At 36.0% G+C, this 20,757-nt stretch overlaps 1 protein-coding gene across 2 annotated transcripts; it reads left to right on the forward strand.

Annotated features, from left to right (window-relative positions):
• The first annotated feature begins 3,701 nt into the window (after positions 1–3,701).
• On the forward strand, positions 3,702–19,628 carry exosc10 (exosome component 10). Of its 2 annotated transcripts, none has more exons than XM_067370828.1 (25): positions 3,702–3,861; positions 4,019–4,155; positions 6,103–6,226; positions 7,375–7,479; positions 7,647–7,800; positions 9,664–9,772; positions 9,887–9,962; positions 10,067–10,177; positions 10,257–10,400; positions 11,773–11,963; positions 12,128–12,284; positions 12,741–12,889; positions 12,981–13,031; positions 14,470–14,581; positions 14,694–14,741; positions 14,824–14,899; positions 14,995–15,107; positions 16,988–17,086; positions 17,164–17,232; positions 18,500–18,593; positions 18,665–18,738; positions 18,825–19,050; positions 19,137–19,192; positions 19,286–19,356; positions 19,435–19,628. In XM_067370828.1, exons 1-25 carry the CDS (start codon positions 3,739–3,741, stop codon positions 19,463–19,465), a joined length of 2,700 nt encoding a protein of 899 aa, XP_067226929.1. In that variant the 5' UTR covers positions 3,702–3,738; the 3' UTR covers positions 19,466–19,628. The 2 variants fall into 2 exon arrangements, with proteins under 2 accessions (XP_067226929.1, XP_067226930.1); XM_067370829.1 differs by having other exon boundaries at positions 16,991–17,086.
• Positions 19,629–20,757: the final 1,129 nt, after the last annotated feature.

Raw genomic sequence — 20,757 nt, forward strand, 5'->3', positions numbered from 1 at the left:
CCCTCTGATCAAAACTGACTCTGCAATGCAAAACTACAAGCAGAAACTTCTCACAACTTCTTACAAACATTCCAGAGAGTATTCCTTATTTTCTTCTCTGATCACCCCAGTGCCTGGCATAAGGCCATCTTCACCCATTACCCTCTGTAAAGAAAGAAGGCATCTGTAATGGCTGGAAAGTCAAAATTAGAGAACCATATGACCCTGACAGCACTGTGATAACTGTGAACATTTATAAAAATGGCACAGTCATGATACAGGGGGAATCTGAAATTATAGGCGGACTCAGACATGAGAAAGCTTTACTCTCTGAGCAGAATCCATAGAACAGCACCTCAGATCTCAGGCCCAATCCTGCAGAAACTGAACATCTCACCCTCCCTGCTCAAATCTAGAGCCAACAGACTAAAGAAGACATACATGAACCGCACGTATTCAACCCATTTTCGAGCCACAACAAGACATTTCTGTCAGATTGTCAGGGAGCTAAATGAGAAAAGAGCATGACAAATAACAAATAAAACAAATAAAATGATAATTTCTTATTGATCTTGAGAAAAAACTTGTTGTATACCCTATAGAAAAAACCACAGCTGTACAATTTTCACACCTATACTAAATTTACCCTACACAATAGCCTACTCATCTGGATTGAAGCAGCAAACATTCAGTGTAAGAGTAAACAAATGACATAACATTATTTAATATTTGAATCACAGCTTATATAGTGTTTTGACATCGACAACCCAAGTGCATTTTACCTCAAACTTGCGACTAGTTAACTTTCTATACTAGCAATCGCTTCTCAGGTCAACATTAATATGCTGATTCATTATGCTCCGATGCTTCCTGAAGCAGTGTTTTGAAATCGGCCAGCACTAAATAAGTCATTATTTTGGGGGGTTTTGGCGCACCAAAAATATTCTCAACGCTTTATAATATTAATATTGAACCACTGTACTCACATGAACTGATTTAAATATGTTTTTAGTAAATTAATGGATCTTGAGAGAGGAAATGTCATTGCTGCCTATGCAGGCCTCACTGAGCCAACGAATTTCATCAAAAATATCTTAATTTGTGTTCTGAAGATTAACGAAGGTCTTACGGGTGAGGAACAACATGAGGATGAGTAATTAATGACATTTTTGGGTGAACTAACACACTGATCACCAATAATGCCACTCAGTCTTTGAGCCACTCAGTGGGCGTGACCGCAGTCATAACGGTCATTGGTGACGTCACGTGCATACCCTCCATAAACAGTAAATTCGGTGTTTGAGAGGAAAAATGTCAAACTCTGACAGAAAACACAACAATTTGAGTGAAGAAGAGACCATTTCATTCTTACCTTTATAGTCCAAAATGTCCATTCAGTAAATTGATCAATATGAGGATGCGCAATGCTACAGCTATATGCAGAGCCATAGAGAGAAATATCTGGCTATATGTGATGCCTTTGTCCAATCAATGACACTGAAACCGCAAATAATGCAAATAAGACCGTTAACCCAGGGTTGGGGGGGAACAATCCAACCGTTTCCTTTTGACTTTGTAGAGAACCCCTCTGGGGGGTCCGGGGGCATGCTTCCCCAGAAGAAAAATTTAAATATTCCATACTTTAAAGCATCAATCAGATGCATTTTGAGATGCTTTTTTTGCCAACCTGGGGAGAGCTGGAGAAACTTAACTTCAGTCATGAGTCAAAAATTATTATGGCCTCCTTACTAAGTATTATTTTGAAGAGGGATCGAGCGGGAAACTTTATTGGTGTCGATTTTCAGTCTCTTATTAATGAAAGACTTTACGCATCTGTCAATCATCCCCACTTGCTATTTGGGGGAAGAGCCTAGCGCTATGATTGGTCGAACTCTTCTTCTTTTGCGGTTGCTTGATTTGAGGACTGCGCGTGCACAGGGGCGTCAGCAGGTTTTTGCGTAGTTAGAGTGACAAATCGTACCAGCGTACTTTGAAGTCAAAATGCGTATCCGCTATGCAAAATGCGTACAGGTTGGCAGGTCTGCTTATTGATAGAACGGTGGACCACTTTACCTTCTGCCTTGTCAGTCCCCTCACCTCAAAATCTACCTCCTCAAAAACAGTAGCGTTAGCTAATAATTTTCCACCGGAGCTTTAGCTAGCTGGCTAACGTTGCGTTCTCTCCTGCTGTGTTCAATGACTCAATTCATCAAGCTGTAGCTAACGTTAGCTAAGTCTATGTCAACAGAGCTCCTGGGTAACTTAACTCAGATATACCAGAAAATATTAAAATCATTGAAACCATCCCGGGCTGGATTGGGACTCATTTTCAGCCCTGGAGTTTCATGTCTTAGACCGGCCCACTTTAATTCACGACTGACAATATTAAAATAATGTAATTAAAACCTCAGTATATAAGTCTGCAAAAGTGCACTGTTCTCTACAACCTTGTAAATAATTGTATTTTTCAAAAATATCTTCAAATACCCATGATAGTACAAATGATAGTACGAAAAATGCTAAAATTTGATATAAAGTTATTTTTATAGTTATAATAGTGATTTTATAATGTGAACCATTGAATAATTTTCTAGCCATCTAGTGGCTGTAATTAAAAATTCATGTTATTTTAATTTTATTTTAATTAAGTGTTTGCTTTCCAGTAGATGGCAGTAATCGTCCACTAAACCCAGACATTTTTCATGTCTATCACTATGAATGAAATTTAGAAATGTAGATCTTTATTAAAGTGGATTTAACATAAAATTTTGCTATTTTATATAAATGTATATACTTAAATTATTACAAATTGGGGCAAATAAATAAAACAAAATACCGTAAATCCTACAAAATTGCACAACTTTACAGTAAAATATTAAAGTAGGCTATTACGTTTGTTTAAAAAAAAGTTATGTTACAAACTCACATTTTACTCTGGTTAAGCTAGTTGGACAGAAAAAATAATATTGTTGGCCAATGTGTAATAACATAGCAAGCAACATAACATAACATAAGTGATAGGCCATATTTTATTATTTGCCTACTATTATTACGATATTTTGGGTCGATTACTGGAGTTGAACCCCATGTCAATGCATCACTTCTAGATAGATAGATAGATAGATAGATAGATAGATAGATAGATAGATAGATAGATAGATAGATAGATAGATAGATAGATAGATAGATAGATAGATAGGCATTCTGTGTGTCTGTTTAGATTTGAATGTTTGACAGTTGGAACATTCAGTGTTCAGTCTGTGGGATTTTTTGTGATCGCCCGTAAGTCCGGGCAGTTAGAAAAGAAGCGATATATCAAGTTTAAAATATTATGCTCAAGCCAATATAATAGACTAAACATATAACGATCAAAAATATTTCTAAAATACGTTACGTTAATAATAAATTTCACTTAATGCTAAATTATTAATGAGAATCATTGTAGCCTACTGATATGACCATACCAAAATATCACATAGGCTTTATTTTGTTATTATCCGAATCATATGCTCCGCTTTTTGTCAGCATTTGCATTTTCAGTAATATGCAGTTGAATAATCAAACTGAATAAGCCCCTTTGAAGGTGAAAAGCTAAAGAGTCCGTTTCACTTTTTCGAGGTAAGTCAAATGTAAGAGCTGCCAGTAGTAACCAAAGCCGTCCTTCAGGTGGCGATATTGCCTGATTGACACACACGGTCGGCACAGAAGAAGAAGAGGTATTCTCGTGCGGCTGCGATGTTCTCGATTTAATGTTTCAATATGGCTGCCTCCTCGAGTAGTGCTGCCACTGCTAAACAGAGTGATCATTCGTCACCTGCCGAAGAAACGGAGCCAGACAGAGAGTTTTGTCCAGGATTCAAGGATGTCGATGCATTTGTCAAGGTCGGTTTGTCGTGTCAGCGCTGTAACTAACTGTAAACACTATTGCGACGTGGAAAGAGTAACAGCCATGCGTGCTCACGCACAGCAACGCTTGAGATGTAAAGTGTACACATGTGAAGTCGAGGTGAATGTGTTTGACTGGTGTTTGTCTGCACAGCACGGGCTGGGAGCGGTGGTCTCTGCCACGAAAGCGTCTGCAGCTCTTCCAGCAGCGGGGGATGAGTTTGATCTGTACCGCAGCTTCCCTGCCTTCCAGAACTTCTGCGCCTCTCAGGGAGATCGACTCCTACACTGGTAAATACCCGTACTGAAGTACTCTACCTGATATACTGAGGGTTAATGGCAAGTCCCAAGGTTCAGGTTACTTAAGAATGCCATGAAACTACCATGAGGGATGTCGTAAAACAGAGACATACCATGGTATATTTTGGTACCTTTTGTTGGTGAACTGGCGAAGTATAAATCACACAGAAGATCAAACTGATGCTTCATAGATTTGTAGATCTGTAAAGGAAATGCTCATCTTTGCCATCAGAATGACTTTGAGGTCTCCTATAGTAATTGTCCAGTAGTTAGATATTATTTCTGATATCCTACTGGATAAACTGAAATTTATACATCTATCTATCTATCTATCTATCTATCTATCTATCTATCTATCTATCTATCTATCTATCTATCTATCTATATATATATATATATATATATATATATATATATATATATATATATATATATATATATATACACACACACATACACACAAGGCTTACATTTATTAGACCACCTGTCATAAAGAGAAAACACAAATATTTTAGGAATTTTTCAAAAACTACAAACTTTATTGCCATTTATTAGGGAAATAACTCTATATGGGGCGTTTCCTCCAAGTAGGCAAGGGAGGCAGAGTATCCTCAAAAAAATAGGATGAGAAAATAATTCATATTTCAAATAAAACAATGCATATATTACAAATTAAAAAGAGCGTAAGTCACACATTTCTAAAGGAACACTGCCCAACAGCGACACCCGCAGGTAAAGTTACAGCAGGAGTCATGCCTCCCTTTGCTCTCATAGGAAACCATAGAAAATCATCAGACCCCTGGCATGCGGTGGGTTTTGTGGGGGGTGTCTCCATTGCGCTATGATTGGATGTAATTGGTTATGATTGGTTTGTGCGATAAATCCCGCCTCTTGTTGACGTGTGCGTTCCGCGTGTCAGTTTGAATGAACAAATGATGGCGTCAATGGGAAGACTAATTGAAAAGTAAGTAACTAAGTAAATAAGTAATTAAAAATACAATTCGTGCATGACTGATGATCCAAAATATCCTAGGTTGACAATTAAAAAGAAAAAAATATGTTGTTTAAATTATTACAGCCTTTAGTTATTATTTTGGAATGAATGTAGAAATGCTTAAAACACTAACTTGATGAGATTGACTTGGTTTTAATAAATAGAACTTTACATTGTTAATGTAAAATTACAAAATAGAATTGTATTTGGTTTCTTTTTTTTCTTTTTTGATGTAAAGTAATGTTCATTTAACAAGGAAGATGTGTCAGCTTTAAGAGTATGCAAGAATTTATACTGATTCATCAATATTATATATATATATATTTAGCCTCATTTGGCCTTGGTAATGGGTTGAATTTTTGCTGGCATTGTTTTTATATACTTTTCCAGTCTGATGTTCAAATAGATTCTAAAAAAAATGGGGTTTTGGACAATATTGGCATGAATCCTTTTTAATTTGTGATCATTTTGCACTGATAAGGGCAATTTTATTACATGAGCAGTTTATACCTAGAAAAAATTTAAATTAGGTCAGCTATCTGACCTAAACTGGGTTCTGATTGGTTCATTGTATTCTAAACTTAATTGGCAATCAATTGTTGAAGCTATTAAGGTGCACTGACCCAAAAATCTTTTACAAACCTAGGCCAAGTTTAAACCAGTAACCGGCATCACAGCTGGCAAAGGGGCATGTCTGACTTTGTCATGAATATATTGCCATTATTATGTAATCAAAATGAAAATTATTATTGCTGATCTTCGATGATAATGTCAAGTTACTGTAATGTATTTGCACCAAAAAGGTGCAAGGCAAAGGACCTTGAGACAGAAATCAAACTTGGGTCGCCGTGAAAGCATTTTGCACCATATGTAAGCGCACTAACAACTACTGTATGGCTGAAAAGACTGACTGTGTGTTGTACTAATATCTCTTTCTCTGACAGTATGAGCACGATCATGCAGTATCATGGCTGTAGATCTCACATGAGAGACAGGAACAAACTGACTGGACTGGAGGACAGGTTTGATCTGGTGGTGGACTCAAACGATGTCATCCTCGAGAGAGTGGTATGAGTGTTACACTCTAATAACAACTTTGAGATTCAAGCTTCAGGTCTTGTGGTTTCTGTTTGTATGTCTGACCTTAAGGCCCGTTCACATCAAGGACGCGAATGATAACTATGACGTTTAATAATCATTCTAATTCTGTGAGAATAGGGAGTCATCACACAACAACACACAGCTTTTACTGTAACAACACAGGGGAACGAGATCATGGAAATCGCTTTCAGCACATTTTTTTCCCAGCTAACGAATGATACATTTACAGCCAATCAGAATCCATACTGCTTTAATGAGATTGTAAAAGGGCATAATATGGCCTCTTTTCATGCTCAAAGTCTTGATTTTGTTTTTGGGCCCTATTACAGTAGTCAACATTTGAAGTGCATCAAATCCTTTCATCAAATTTGTCCTTAAACCTTCTTCTTAGGACAACTTTTGAACTTTTTTGATCCACTTCAAACATTGACTACTATAGAATAGCTTTTCATGCCTGAAAGAAATCATATGAACATCCCTTCACTTCTCAGTTAGTCAGTAACACTCCTTAGTAGCCCCTTCCTTTGTAAAATGTGACATGCTCGTGATTGGTCAACCATTTCTAGCATGTTTGGGAAATGTCACACCCCTAACCATAGCTGCGAGTTTCCACACACTACTAACATGACTCAACCAGGCCTCATCCCCCTTTTTTAAATCTCCCTTGGGTGGGAATTATTTAAATGAGGAATATGGTTATGTGTTTGTTCACGGAATAAAACTCAAGGCTTCAATCGAGGTGTTTCAGGGAGTTCAGAAACACTGACACTGATATAGAGAATAACTCTTTGTAAATTTGCAGACTTTTTCATGCTCAAACAGCAACATTACACTCTAAACAGAGTTAAACATGAAAAAAAGCATAATAGGTCCTCTTTAAAGCAGCAGAGCATTGATGTGGATGCTAATGTAGTTATCTTCATGGTTATTGTATTGGTGCGAACGGCCTTTAGTCAACAAATTAAGTCATCTTGTTGTTATATCTGTAGAAATTGCAAAAGGTTAAAAAATCTCAATTCTTTCAGTCGTGCTGCAAATTGTTGTTATATCTGTTATATCTATAATCCTGTTATATCTGTAAAATGAGAACTGCTGGATTTGTGACCCATGTTCAGGGCATTCTCCTGGACGAGGCCTCTGGCGTGAGTCGCTCCCAGCAGCCGGTGATGCCGGCAGGATATCAGCCGCCCAAAATCGTTGTGTCCAGCTGGAATCGCAAGGTTGGTTAGTCAGCGTGTCCTCCTCCTTTGACATGACAACGTTTTTTATTGTGAGAGAAAACATGTCCTTTTAGTTTGAAGTGGTCAGGTGTCATTATTTGAAGATGTGTTGATGGCTGGTCACTGAGGAGCAGGTTCTGGCATGATGGCTCTTCTTCTCCTTACAGGGAGGAGACCGCAGCACAGAGACCTTTCGCCTTCTGCATGCTAAAAACATTCAGCGGCCACAACTCAAGTTCAGAGACAAAGTGGATAACAGCAACACTCCTTTTGTCTCCAAAATCTTCATCAAACCCAATGCAGTGAAACCTCTGCCATCATGTGAGTGTGTTTAAAAAAGCCTCAACAGTCTGTTTTTTACTATTATTTATATTGCTAACATTTGGTGGAACTACTGGAGGTGCAGACAACAAAACATTAAAAAATAAATAATTTAAATTAAATAAAAAAGGATTTAAATGCAATTAAAACAATTTAATAATTAAATATTGAATAATACTTAAAGGATTAGTCCACTTTCAAATAAAATTTTCCTGAGAATTTACTCACCCCCATGTCATCCAAGATGTTCATGTTTTTCTTTCTTCAGTTGAAAAGAAATGAAGGTTTTTGATGAAAACATTCCAGGATTTTTCTCCTTATAGTGGACTTCAGTGGACTTGCACATGCTTCCGCCAAAACCACACTTTCGTATTCTTCAAAAAGCTTACGCTGTATGTCCTACACCTTCCCTATTCTACTAAAAAATGGAACTGCCGCTTGTTCCGTAAGGAGAATAGGGAAGGTGTAGGACATACAGCCTAAGCTTTTTGAAGAATACGAAAGTGTGGTTTTGGCGGAAGCATGTGCAAGGTGATATTTGGTGTTTATAAAGCATATACAGTTGTATTTTTTTTTTTCAAAAATGAGCGATGGTTTCTCTAGATAAGACCTTTATTCCTCGTCTGGTATCGTTTACAGCCCTTTGAAGCTGCACTGAAACTGTAATTTTGACCTTCAACTGTTTGGAGGTCATTGAAGTCCACTATAAGGAGAATAATCCTGGTATGTTTTCCTCAAAAACCTTAAAGGTGCCCAAGAATTAAAAATTAAATTTATCTTGGCATAGTTGAATAACAAGAGTTCAGTACATGGAAATGGCATACAGTGAGTCTCAAACTCCATTGTTTCCTCCTTCTTATATAAATCTCATTTGTATAAAAGACCTCCAAAGAATCTCAACATAACACCGACTGTTACGTAACAGTCGGGATCATTAATATGTACGCCCCCAATATTTGCATATGCCAGCTCATGTTCAAGGCATTACACAAGGGCAGCCAGTATTAACGTCTGGATCTGTGCACAGCTGAATCATCAGACAAGGTAAGCAAGCAAGAACAATAGTGAAAAATGGCAGATGGAGCGATAATAACTGACATGATCCATGATATCATGATATTTTTAGTGATATTTGTAAATTGTCTTTCTAAATGTTTCGTTAGCATGTTGCTAATGTACTGTTAAATGTGGTTAAAGTTACCATCGTTTCTTACTGTATTCACGGAGACAAGAGCCATCGCTATTTTCATTTTTAAACACTTGCAGTCTGTATAATTCATAAACACAACTTCATTCTTTATAAATCTCTCCAACAGTGTGTAATGTTAGCTTTAGCCACGGAGCACTATCAAACTCATTCAGAATCAAATGTAAACATCCAAATAAATACTATACTCACATAATCTGAAGCATGCATGACGAACACTTTGTAAAGATCCATTTTGAGGGTTATATTAGCTGTGTGAACTTTGTTTATGCTGTTTAAGGCAAGCGCGAGCTCTGTGGGCGGGAGTGCGAGCATTTAAAGGGGCCGCAGCCTGAATTGACGCATTTCTAATGATGCCCCAAAATAGGCAGTTAAAAAAATTAATTAAAAAAATCTATGGGGTATTTTGAGCTGAAACTTCACAGACACATTCAGGGGACACCTTAGACTTATATTACATCTTGTAAAAAAATGTTCGATGGCACCTTTTTCTTTTTTAACTGAAGAAAGAAAGACGTGAACATCTTGGATGACATGGGGGTGAGTAAATTATCAGGAAAATTGTTTTGAAAGTGAACTAATCCCTTAAAGCTACACTATGTAACTTTTTTTTTTTTAAACTAAATACTAAAATGTAACCACATGTATGATTTAAGATTTTGCCGACAAACACATTCGTAAGGAGAGACCAGAGGATTTGGATGTTCCTGCTGCACTGGCGGATTTTATCCATCAGCAGAGAACGAAAGAACATGTGGATGACATGTAAGAGACATTTATGTGATTTATCCAGTGTAAAGCCATCCAGTGTGTTTGTTAGTCATTTTACATCAGTGTTTAATGCTAGTCCTGTTGTAAATGGATTATGCTGTTTTCCAGGTTTTCTCACCCCTATCAGTATGAATTGGACCATCTGGTCATGCCAGAGAGTCTGAAGTGTAAACCTGATGTCCAGGTCAATGTCCTATTCATCCTTTTTTTTTTTTTTTTTTTTTTTCATTCCATTGCATGTTTTCTTGCTATTTTCATTTAGGTTTAACATCAATGATTGTGTTTTAGATGTATAAACCCCTTGCAGAGTCAACTTGTCAGTTCATCAATACTTTAGATGATCTTGTTGCTTTGAATGAGAAGTTGGCCAAGACGACCGAGTTCGCTGTGGACCTGGAGGTGTGACACTTTCCTGTTTTCATGATGTTAATTAATCGTGTATCACAAGTTTTATTTCACACCAGTTTTCTGTCTACAGCATCATTCCTACAGAAGCTTTTTGGGAATCACATGCTTGATGCAGATATCAACGCGGGAGGAGGATTTCATAATAGACGTGCTGGAACTGCGCAGTGAAATGTACATCTTAAACGAGACTTTCACCGACCCCGCCATTGTGAAGGTGATTGACTTTAAATGAGACAGAAACAGAAATTGCAATAGTCTTTGCTTTCCTGCTGTGGTGTATATTAGTGTTGCACGATATACCGGTATTAGAAAGGTATCGCGATACCCTGCTTTTAAAAACAGTCCGATGAGAAAGCAGATGCACGAAGCGAAATACGGCATTATTTTACTTACATTGCCGACAGCCAGGGCAAGCCCACGGACACCACAAAGCCCGTCTGCAAAAGATGTTACAAAATAGCGCAAGCGAAGGGAGTCAAAAGCATCTTGCCGTCAAACATCCCGATTTGTACAAAGAACTTAAAGAGTGGCAGGTTAGTGAATGTGATACCAGCGTTATGTTTATGCTCTCAAACATTAAATGAGTGTTTTTTTATTTATTTTACTCGTGCAAGCAGACCTCCGCAAAGAGGTGTATTATTGAGTAAGTGATATCTGGTTGCAAAAATAAAATTAATTTAAAACTACATAAATATGTGAAGGGTATATACAGTTATTTTAAACTAATTTATGCTTTAATAACATTGCTCTAATTATTTACAGTAATATAATTTTTATAATAATCTTACCGTCTAAAACACCTAAATGTATTAAAAAAAAAAAGCATAACAGCAAAATTTACAAATTTTATTGAGCATGAAAATAATAAACATTAAAAATTATATTAAGTCTAACACTAACTTCATGGCATCCAGAAGTATCAGCTGCACATTGGTGAAGAAAGAAGTTCTGTCATGTTATTTATTTACTTTTCCTGCTGTTTTAGGTTTTTGCCATAGTATCGTTTAAGTATCGGTATCATATTTAAGTTGGGAATCTTATCGAAGTCAAAATTTTGGTATCGTGACAACACTAGTGTATATCTGGAACAAGAACTAATGTAGGGCGGGACTTGATTTTATCCATTGGGAATTGTTTGGATGGTTCTGGTTTGCTATTGGTGGATCTCGAGAAGAGGTGTCACTGCAAGAGGAAGGGGAAGTTATTTTGATTAAAGATTATAAGGGCACATGAGAAAAAAAAAGGTGTACGGATTAATAATTTCTAATAAATACAGCAATATTTCATAAAAAAGTGGTCAATTTTGATTTACTAATGACTTAAAAATTCAACAAAAATTATAACGACAAAAAAATTGCAATAAGTCACCTCCAAATGACTTTTGATGAATAGCCTTACATGGTTCATTCACATAACAGTCCCATCAAACAAATGAAATGAAGTCCCGCCTTACATTATATCCAGCTGACTGTTCAGTTTCATTCATTAAAATGTCTCATTCTCTATGTGCTGTGAATGCCATTTGATGTGTTTACTGTAAAGGTGTCCATGTATGTAATGTTGCATGTGATGTGATGCTCCTGCAGGTGTTTCACGGTGCTGACTCTGACATTGAGTGGCTACAGAAGGACTTCAGTCTCTACGTGGTCAACATGTTTGACACCCATCATGCTGCGCGTTGCCTAAACCTCGGCCGAAACTCCCTTGACCATCTCCTCAAAATGTATTGCAATGTGAGCTCTGATAAACGCTACCAGCTGGCAGACTGGAGGATACGGTAATCTTAGGCTGATTTTGATCAGCACAATACAGTTCTCCTTTATTATTGAGCCAAACTCATTATGTAGGACAACAGTAACTCAATTCCCTAATTTTACAGCAGGGTTTCTGTTTGGCTGTATTATATTATGCTAATACTTATGCTGTGTTTTGTGTCTGTAGACCGTTGCCAGATGAGATGTTAAAGTACGCTCAGGCTGACACCCACTACCTGCTGTACGTGTATGATCGAGTCCGAACGGACCTGTATAATGCGGGGAACGGGCAACCTGCCCTCATTCAGCAGGTCTGGGCTAAAAGCAGAGACCTCTCGCTCAAGGTGTGGACAGATTTACTCATGCCAGCTAATTAAACACTTCAAATGCAGAGAACATATAAAATGATGTATTAAAGGGTTAGTTCACCCAAAAATGAAAGTTCTGTCATTTAATCAGGGTTAGCGCTTGAGTCTTTTCAGAAAATTTGGACTAAACGGCTCAATTCATATGGATTAGTTTTAGGATCTCTTTATGAACTTTTTGAAGCGTGAAAGTGTCTTGCAGCTGTCAATGGAGGGACGGAAATCTCTCAGATTTCATTAAAAAATATCTTCATTTGTGTTCTGAAGATGAATAAAAGTCTTATGGGTGTGAAATAATTAATGACAGAATTTTAATTTGAGTGAACTAACCCCTTAATCACTTTGAATCAGTTCAACTGAATCAATTAACCAGTTCAGATAGTGATTCATTGTTTGACATGAATATTTTTACAACCATCACGTCTTTGTCTTTAGAAATACATGAAGCCTATTTTTACGGAGGACTCGTACTTGGAGCTGTACCGCAAGCAGAAGAAGAGCTTCAACACACAGCAGCTGGCGGCCTTCAGACTGCTGTACGCCTGGAGAGACAAACTGGCACGACAGGAAGATGAGAGCACCGGGTGATTCCCCAAACCGTTTCTGTGCATCTGTTGACCAATTACTAATCATTGTGTAGTTGGTGTGATCCATGAATGTGTTGTTCCTCCACAGGTATGTCCTACCAAACCACATGATGATGAAGATTGCAGACGAGCTTCCAAAGTAAGTTTTAAAGGCGTTTTATTCTAAACTCTTTTTGTTTTCATTTTCTCTCCATAAGGTGCACTTATGATTTTCTTGCAGAAAAAATAATTTGGTTTTATAGCACTATAACAATAATTATAAAGACAATTCTAAAAATCAATGCAAATATACTATTATAATATACTATTTGTTTATAATGATAACTGCACAGAAAAACTATATAATTGGAATCACTTTCAGAACATTTTTTTCCAGCTGATGAACGAGAAACATTGACAGCCAATCATAATCCATCCTGCTTTAAATAGTCCGAGCTTTAAAGAGGCAGACAACAAAACTCACTTATCATAAACAGGTGTGGACACTATAAAGTTATCGTAATCGTTATTGAGAATTTTCAGCTGTTACTGACCCTAGAATCAAATGGCCTGTTTTTGCCCTATACCTTCATACATTCCCTAGTAACAATATAATGTATATTTCAATACAATAACATATTTATTGACCTGTAACTTAATGTACTGATATAAAATTATAATTAAACTTTATTTGGAGTATATCTTTATCGCACAATGCACATTTCTTAATCTTATGCCTGAAAGTGTTTTAATATCACTATTAATACGGATTGTATGATCTTTGTATATCAGTCTTTAGATACTCAAAGTGTACTTAAAGTATACTTGCAATAGTTCAACTTTAGCACAATCCGATATCTTTAGTTGGATCTCAACGCTACTTCCGCACAACTGAAGTGCATTAAGGTCAAAATTAGTTGTTCCAATACTTTAAGTATACCAGTTTAGTATACCAAAAGTACAGTTGCAGGCTATTTTTCTTAAGCACAAAAATATGTAAATGTATTCTCAGCACAAAAAAAAAATTTCAGATACATTTTAGTATATATATTTTTTTCACTAGTGTTCAAAAGTGACAGTAAATACAAAGTATCCTGAAAGAAGTGCATCATGTTTCAATGTTTTCAACATTGATAAACATTTATTGAGCAGCAAATCATCATATTAGAATGATTTCTGAAGGATCATGTGACACTGAAGACTGGAGTAATGATGCTGAAAATTCAGCTTTGATCACAGGAATGAATTACATTTTAAAATGCATTCAGATAAAAAAAAGTTATTTTAAATTGTTTTTAATATATTTTTGATTAAATAAAAACCGCCTTGGTAAGCATAAGAAGGTATTCAAAAATATTAAAAACATCTTACCCCACAGTGTCATATTTTGCAAGCATTTGTTAATGGGTGATGAGTGACATCACAACATTACTGAAACTAAACAGCTTGTTGAGAAATCACCAAATGGAGTGAACTAGTGTAGTCCTTTATTTTCCAGTGACACATCCTTTCAATATTTTATTCTGTTGAAAGCTGTAAGGCGGCTGCTATCTCTCACGCACAGGAAGCTGTGTAAACGCATGTGTTTTTCCCTATAGGGAGCCTCAGGGCATCATCGCTTGCTGTAACCCCATTCCACCACTAGTCCGCCAGCAGATCAATGAGCTTCATCAGCTTATCAAAGAGGCGCGAGAGACTCCATTACTGAAGGTGTGCACTTATAAAAACACCATTTACTGATTGACTACTATCACTTATGTTGTATGAATATATTAGTCCTATAATTTGCAATATCAGTACTAAAAATGTTGTCTCTCTTCAGGCAGAGGTACTTGCTGAAAAGAGGACATCAATAACCCCTACAAGAAAGGTGTGTTGACAGATTTGTCCAGCTCTGTAAAACCAACCAACAAAAGAAGCTGTCTTACTGAGTTGCTCTTGTTGTCTCATAGCCACAGTCTACTTTATTCGGACCTCATGACACCTCCCGCTTGCCCGAAAGTGTTTTCCTGGAACCTACTTCCTCTGGTAGGTCTAGATGTAATGGACACTTTATGAGTCTTTAATTGCCTTTTTTATTTGGTCATGAAAATCACTAAATTGTTTTCTCCATGTGTGTTTAGAAACCCCAACCAAACCTGGAGTATTGTTTTCAGAGGAGGAGAATGAAAGTGTGGACCGAGAGGGAAAATCCTTGCATGCCCTGATAGCTCCAGCAAAAATCAGACTGTTTGCGGTAGGACATTTGAAAAGAAATCCAGAGAAATCTTTATTTTGCATGTTTGGGTGTGCTGACAAAGGCTAGGTTTGAGAAAACAAAATCAAGAATGAACTGGTGTGACGTCATTTCAAACAAACAAAGTCAGGCAAAATCGAACTTTCCAGAAGAGTTTACTCTGGCTGGTAAAGGCTTTCGAAGTACCATTGGTCTGTAGCGATTATGTAATAGGTAGGTGTGACTCTGAGAAGGGCTGTCAAACGATTAATCGCATACAAAATAAAAGTTTGAGTTCTCATAATATGTGTGAGTACTGTGTGTAATTAATATGTACAGTACAGTCCAAAAGAACCACTAAGATTTTTAATGTTTTTAAAAGAAGTTTCGTCTGCTCACCAAGGCTACATTTATTTATTTAAAAATACAGTAAAAAACAGTAATATTGTGAAATAATATTATTACAATTTAAAATAACTGTTTTCTATTTGAATATATTTCACAAAGTAATTTATTCCTGTGATCAAAGCTGAATTTTCAGCATCATTACTCCAGTCTTCAGTGTCACATGATCCTTCAGAAATCATTCTAATATGATGATTTGCTGCTCAAGAAACATACTGTAAAATTGTACAAAATATTTGTGTACAATATTTTTTTTCAGGATTATTTGATGAATAGAAAGTTCAGATAAACACTGTTCTTTTGAAATCTAATCTTTTGTAACATTATAAATGTCTTTACTGCCATGTCTTTAATGTCTTTAATTTAATGTCTTTAAATGTCTTTAATGCATCCTTGCTGAATAAAAGTATTCATTTCTTTAATTTCTTTTCAAAAAAATAAAAATTCTTACTGACCACAAACTTTTGAACGGTAGTGTATAATGCTACAGAAGCTTTGTGTTTCAGATAAATGCTGTTCTTTTGAACTTTCTATTCATCAAGAAATCCTGAAAAAAAAAAAAAAAAAAAAAAAAAAAAAGTACACAACTGTTTTCAACATTGAAAATAATCATAAATGTTTATTGAGCAGCAAATCAGCATATTAGAATGATTTCTGAAGGATCATGTGACACTGAAGACTGGAGTAACGATGCTGAAAATTCAGCTTTACCATCACAGGAATAAATTACTTTGTGAAATATATTCAAATAGAAAACAGTTATTTTAAATTTTAATAATATTTCACAATATTACTGTTTTTACTGTATTTTTAATTAAATAAATGTAGCCTTGGTGCGCAGACGAAACTTCTTTTAAAAACATTAAAAATCTTAGTGGTTCCAAACTTTTGGACTGTACTGTATATATAAATACACACAAAATAATGTATATATTTAAGAGAAATGTTGTTCATGTACAAAATATTTTTATTTATATATAATTTTAATTATATAAAAATATAAATAAATACATTTACTTGTAAATATGTCTCAAATATATATGAATGTGTTTGCATTTATATATATATATATATATATATATAAATTACATATAGTACACCGAAATATATTAGGCAAACTCAAACTATTTTGTATGTGATAAAGCAACGGCTGTCAAACGATTAGTCGCGATTTGAGGCTCCACCTTCTTTTATTTCATGTTTGAGAGGAAAGTGTGCCGCACATATTTACATTTTCATCTAAACGTTGCTGTCAGCAGATGTTTATCAGTACATCGCTGCCAAGGTATTTCAAACTTCCTTTTACCTCCTAAACAAAAAAAGAAAAAACTTTGCCTCAAGTATATTGGGGTCCTTAACAGACGTGTCCTGATCAGTTATAAAGTTCAGCAGAAGTTAAAGTTAATTTTATTAGGACATTTTGTATTTGTAAGTGGTCTTAGTATTGATTTGGGGGTGTTTCTGAGAGTTGAGGATGTTTGTCATGTGTTTTTGAGGAGGATGAGGAGGAGGAAGCACCAGTACCTGCTTCTCTGACAGTGGCACAGCAGAAAGCACACAGCATCATGGACTCGTTTGACAATCCCTTCCGAATGGTACAATACTTCAGTCTAGCTGATGGCTTTTGTCTTAAGTTATGTACTTGCACTAATATTTCAATGCTTGTTTGCAGTATTTACCATCAAAGGACATTCACATATCAAAGAATGCCAAATATGACCCATCTTCAAAGATTTATGAGGTATCGTTTCTTTTTTCCCCTCTTGGTGTCATAGTAAAATATATATATATATATTGTGTGTATGCGTTTATATTAGGGGTGTAAAAGTATGCAAACATGACAGTTCGGTACGTTCAGTGGTTTATTGAACAAATTGTGTGTCTCTAAGGCAAGGCAATTTTATTTGTATAGCACATTTCTTACACAATGGTAATTCAAAGTGCTTTACATAAAGAAGAATAATAAAAATAGAACATAAGGAATAGAAATGACAGTAAAAACAGAGAATTTTGCTATCTGGATGGATGAGCTAGGAAGTCTTAGGGAGTTTGTTGTTGTTGTTGTTGTTGTCCATCAGAGCAGATCTAAATGGATCTTCCTCACACGACAGGACTGCTACCTGTTAAGGCACTTCAGACTGATAAAGTTTCAATGTCCCCTTTTGCCAAGACACCTCAAACTGCGCCACACAGCCCTAATCCCCCTTCCGGAGACATCTTATCTATGCACTACAGCTCAAATTTCCCCGTGGTTTGTTCCCTTATCCAAATTTACCAAATTTTAACCTAATCACTTTCTTCCTAATTCTCCCAGCTCTTTCAACCAGACAGCAATATTTAAAATGCATTAAAAGTCAGAATAACAAGATGATACATAAAAGATATAAAATGCATTAAAAATGAAATAAAAACAGGAAAAGGAATAAAAAGATAATATGTATAAAATAAAATGCAAACAGTTCGGACATCAGCAAATGCATAGATAAAAAGATGTGTGTGTCTCTAAATAATTTCAATTATAATTAACATTTTCTCAAGGATTAAAAAAATCTCTCATCTAATACTCTAAACTATATACAGGAAGCCCTTCTTGCACATTATAGTAATATTAAAGGTTACAATTAACAACAAACTATTAAATTCAGTTGCTTTTTAGATATAATAATCTACACTCAAATAAAGAAATTAAATAAAATGTAATTCATTTTTGAAATATAATCATTTACACAGTTATTGTTATAACTTGTTTTCATGACACATTTATATAAACATACATTAAGATATTACTAACAGGTAAATTATAATAAGCTAATATAGTGCATATATTTCTCCTCTTAAAGTTCATTTCTCTAGTGCACTAACATGCTGTGGACACTAAATGAATTGTCTGAGGTAAACGTAAAGCTACACGAGATAATATTCTCAAGCTGTTTTATTGATGTTTTTCTGTGGTTGAAACACCAGTTGAGAGATTATATTGACTCTTTTTGTTGATCCATTTAAAACAGATTCGTAACAGGTGGAAATTACAGAGTATTGAGCAGCAGCAGAAGGAGGCTCAGGACAAGCAGCAAGCTAAAGAACAGGCCAAGAAAGCTCAAGGTACAAACAACACAAACTCTGTAGTCTAAAGTGATTTTATATGTGCATAATTGCTTGTATTTGTCTTTCAGAGGAACGAAAGAAAGCCAAACTGAGCTACCAGGAGTCGCTGCAAAACGTTCACACTGTCAGGCAGCAAGTAAAGGTGAGGAAGCTTCAGCTCCACAATTTTACAAGCGGTTTCTTTTTCATTTTACACTAACATCTGTTTTGTCAAACCTATGTTTTTAGGAAGCAAAGCAGGCTGGACAGAAAAGAGAGAGAGCTGCCAGTGATGCCAATGAAGAGAGTGTTAAACCAAACATTAAAGCCTCAAAGACTGAAAGTGAGACATCAGTGGCTAATCAGTCGACAAAACCTGCGCAGAAAAAACAGAAACAGAAAAAAGAGCCTGACGTTCCCCAACAAAACTTTGAACCTTATGACTACAGCCAATCAAATTTCAAAATGTTCGATGGTAAGAGTTCTGCCTTATATTCTGTAATTTTTCCTATTTATTTGTCCTATTGGTGTCTTCATTTGTTTGTTTTTTCATGCTCACAGGTAAATCAAAAGAAAGTTCACACTTTGATCCAAACGGACATGGACCCAAGCAGAAGGTATTAACCTGTTTGGAATCTACAAGCTTTCACCTTTCCACAAATCTCTTAGCTTTGCACGATCTCTGATCTTTAACCAATTTTGATTCTCAGAAAAAAAAAGCACCGAAGAAAAGCTCTGGGGGAGGCAAGAGCATGTCTTACTTACCCGCCAAATCTGACAGGTACTGGAACGCTCTGATTGTAACAGTCGTTGCTGGGTTAAAAAGGCATTTATATGGTCTGTTTATTTCTGTTTGCAGAGGGTTTCGCCACAACTGGCCCAAGAGATAGAAGTCTTCAACTGATGAAGTACCATGATCCCCTTTTTGTTTTCCTTTTTAAAAGCGTCCTATGTGACATTCAAATGTTCAGTTTGCCCTGACTTGTCTCAGCAGTGCTTGTATACTTATTAATTTGTGACATATGTCCTTAATTAAAATGAAATTTTAAAACATTACAGTTCGGAAGTTCTTAGATGCTTTGTTTCTTCTTCTGTTTGAGTTTTGAGAATAGTTTTTTTTTTTTTTTTTTTTTATAGAAATAAAGGTCAATTTTTGGCAGTCCTTTCAAATAATGAACAAACCCGTTTGTGGTTGTCAAGTTGCTTTTTAGTGGCCGTTTGAAGTCAGTGCTAAAGTTCACACAGATATGTTTGAGTAGCTGTGAATGTAGTTTATCACATCACTTATGGTCCACTAATGTTTGACAACCACAGTTGGGTTTCCATCCAAACGTGAAGCGACTCTTTTCAAAGTTTGCAAAAAAAACAAAAAAAAAAAAAAAGTTTCCATCAAGTTGTTTGAGTCGATGGTGCGATTGGTAAGCTATTAAGTAACAGTAATAAAACACAAAACGGCGATTAGTCACTCGAGTTTAATGTTTGCTGCATCAGAATTTTATTTGGCAAATGCATTTCCATCTCCCATTATTAGCATTAACTCTAAAGTCAAAAACCACCACAGGCAAACTTTTTTTTTTTTTTTTTTTTTTGCAAATTAAAGCTGCAATATGTAGTTTTTCCGTCCGCTAGAGGTCGCCTATTCAAAACAAAGGTGTAGTTTGATGACGCCAAGTTTGTGCGTGGAATCTTGGGACATGTGGTCTGCACCTCACAGCCGCTGGAAAAAATTGGGATAGGCCTCAGGAAGAAATCATGTTCATGGATGAGATTATTAACGTTATTGTAGTGTGAAGCAGAGCAGAAGCGAGTGTTGTGGAGCTGAACGAGGAGCTGGAGCGATTGATCAACACACGCCTTACGAGCAGCGGGACTTTTATTATGACACAGTCGCCGGCGCCGCTTCCGCTTTTCCGGTCATGAGTATGAGGTGACGCAGCTCTGTTTATCATATTAGATACATTTGAGAGTGTTGAAAATGATGTTATAACGTTACTCTGTGCGTTCACTCGGCGGCTGCTGTTAGATACTGTTACACACTGCAGTAAGATAGATCCATTTTACAATATCAGATTAAATGCTGGATGATTGTGTTGATAAATGGCATGCAATTAATTTTAAAATGTATGAACAAAATGTTTTTCTCTGAGGCATGGTAAAGCATGGTACTCTTGGAAAATCAAGA

This window comes from Chanodichthys erythropterus, chromosome 20, assembly GCF_024489055.1.
Source record: "Chanodichthys erythropterus isolate Z2021 chromosome 20, ASM2448905v1, whole genome shotgun sequence".
In the NCBI taxonomy this organism is placed as follows: Eukaryota; Metazoa; Chordata; class Actinopteri; order Cypriniformes; family Xenocyprididae; genus Chanodichthys; species Chanodichthys erythropterus.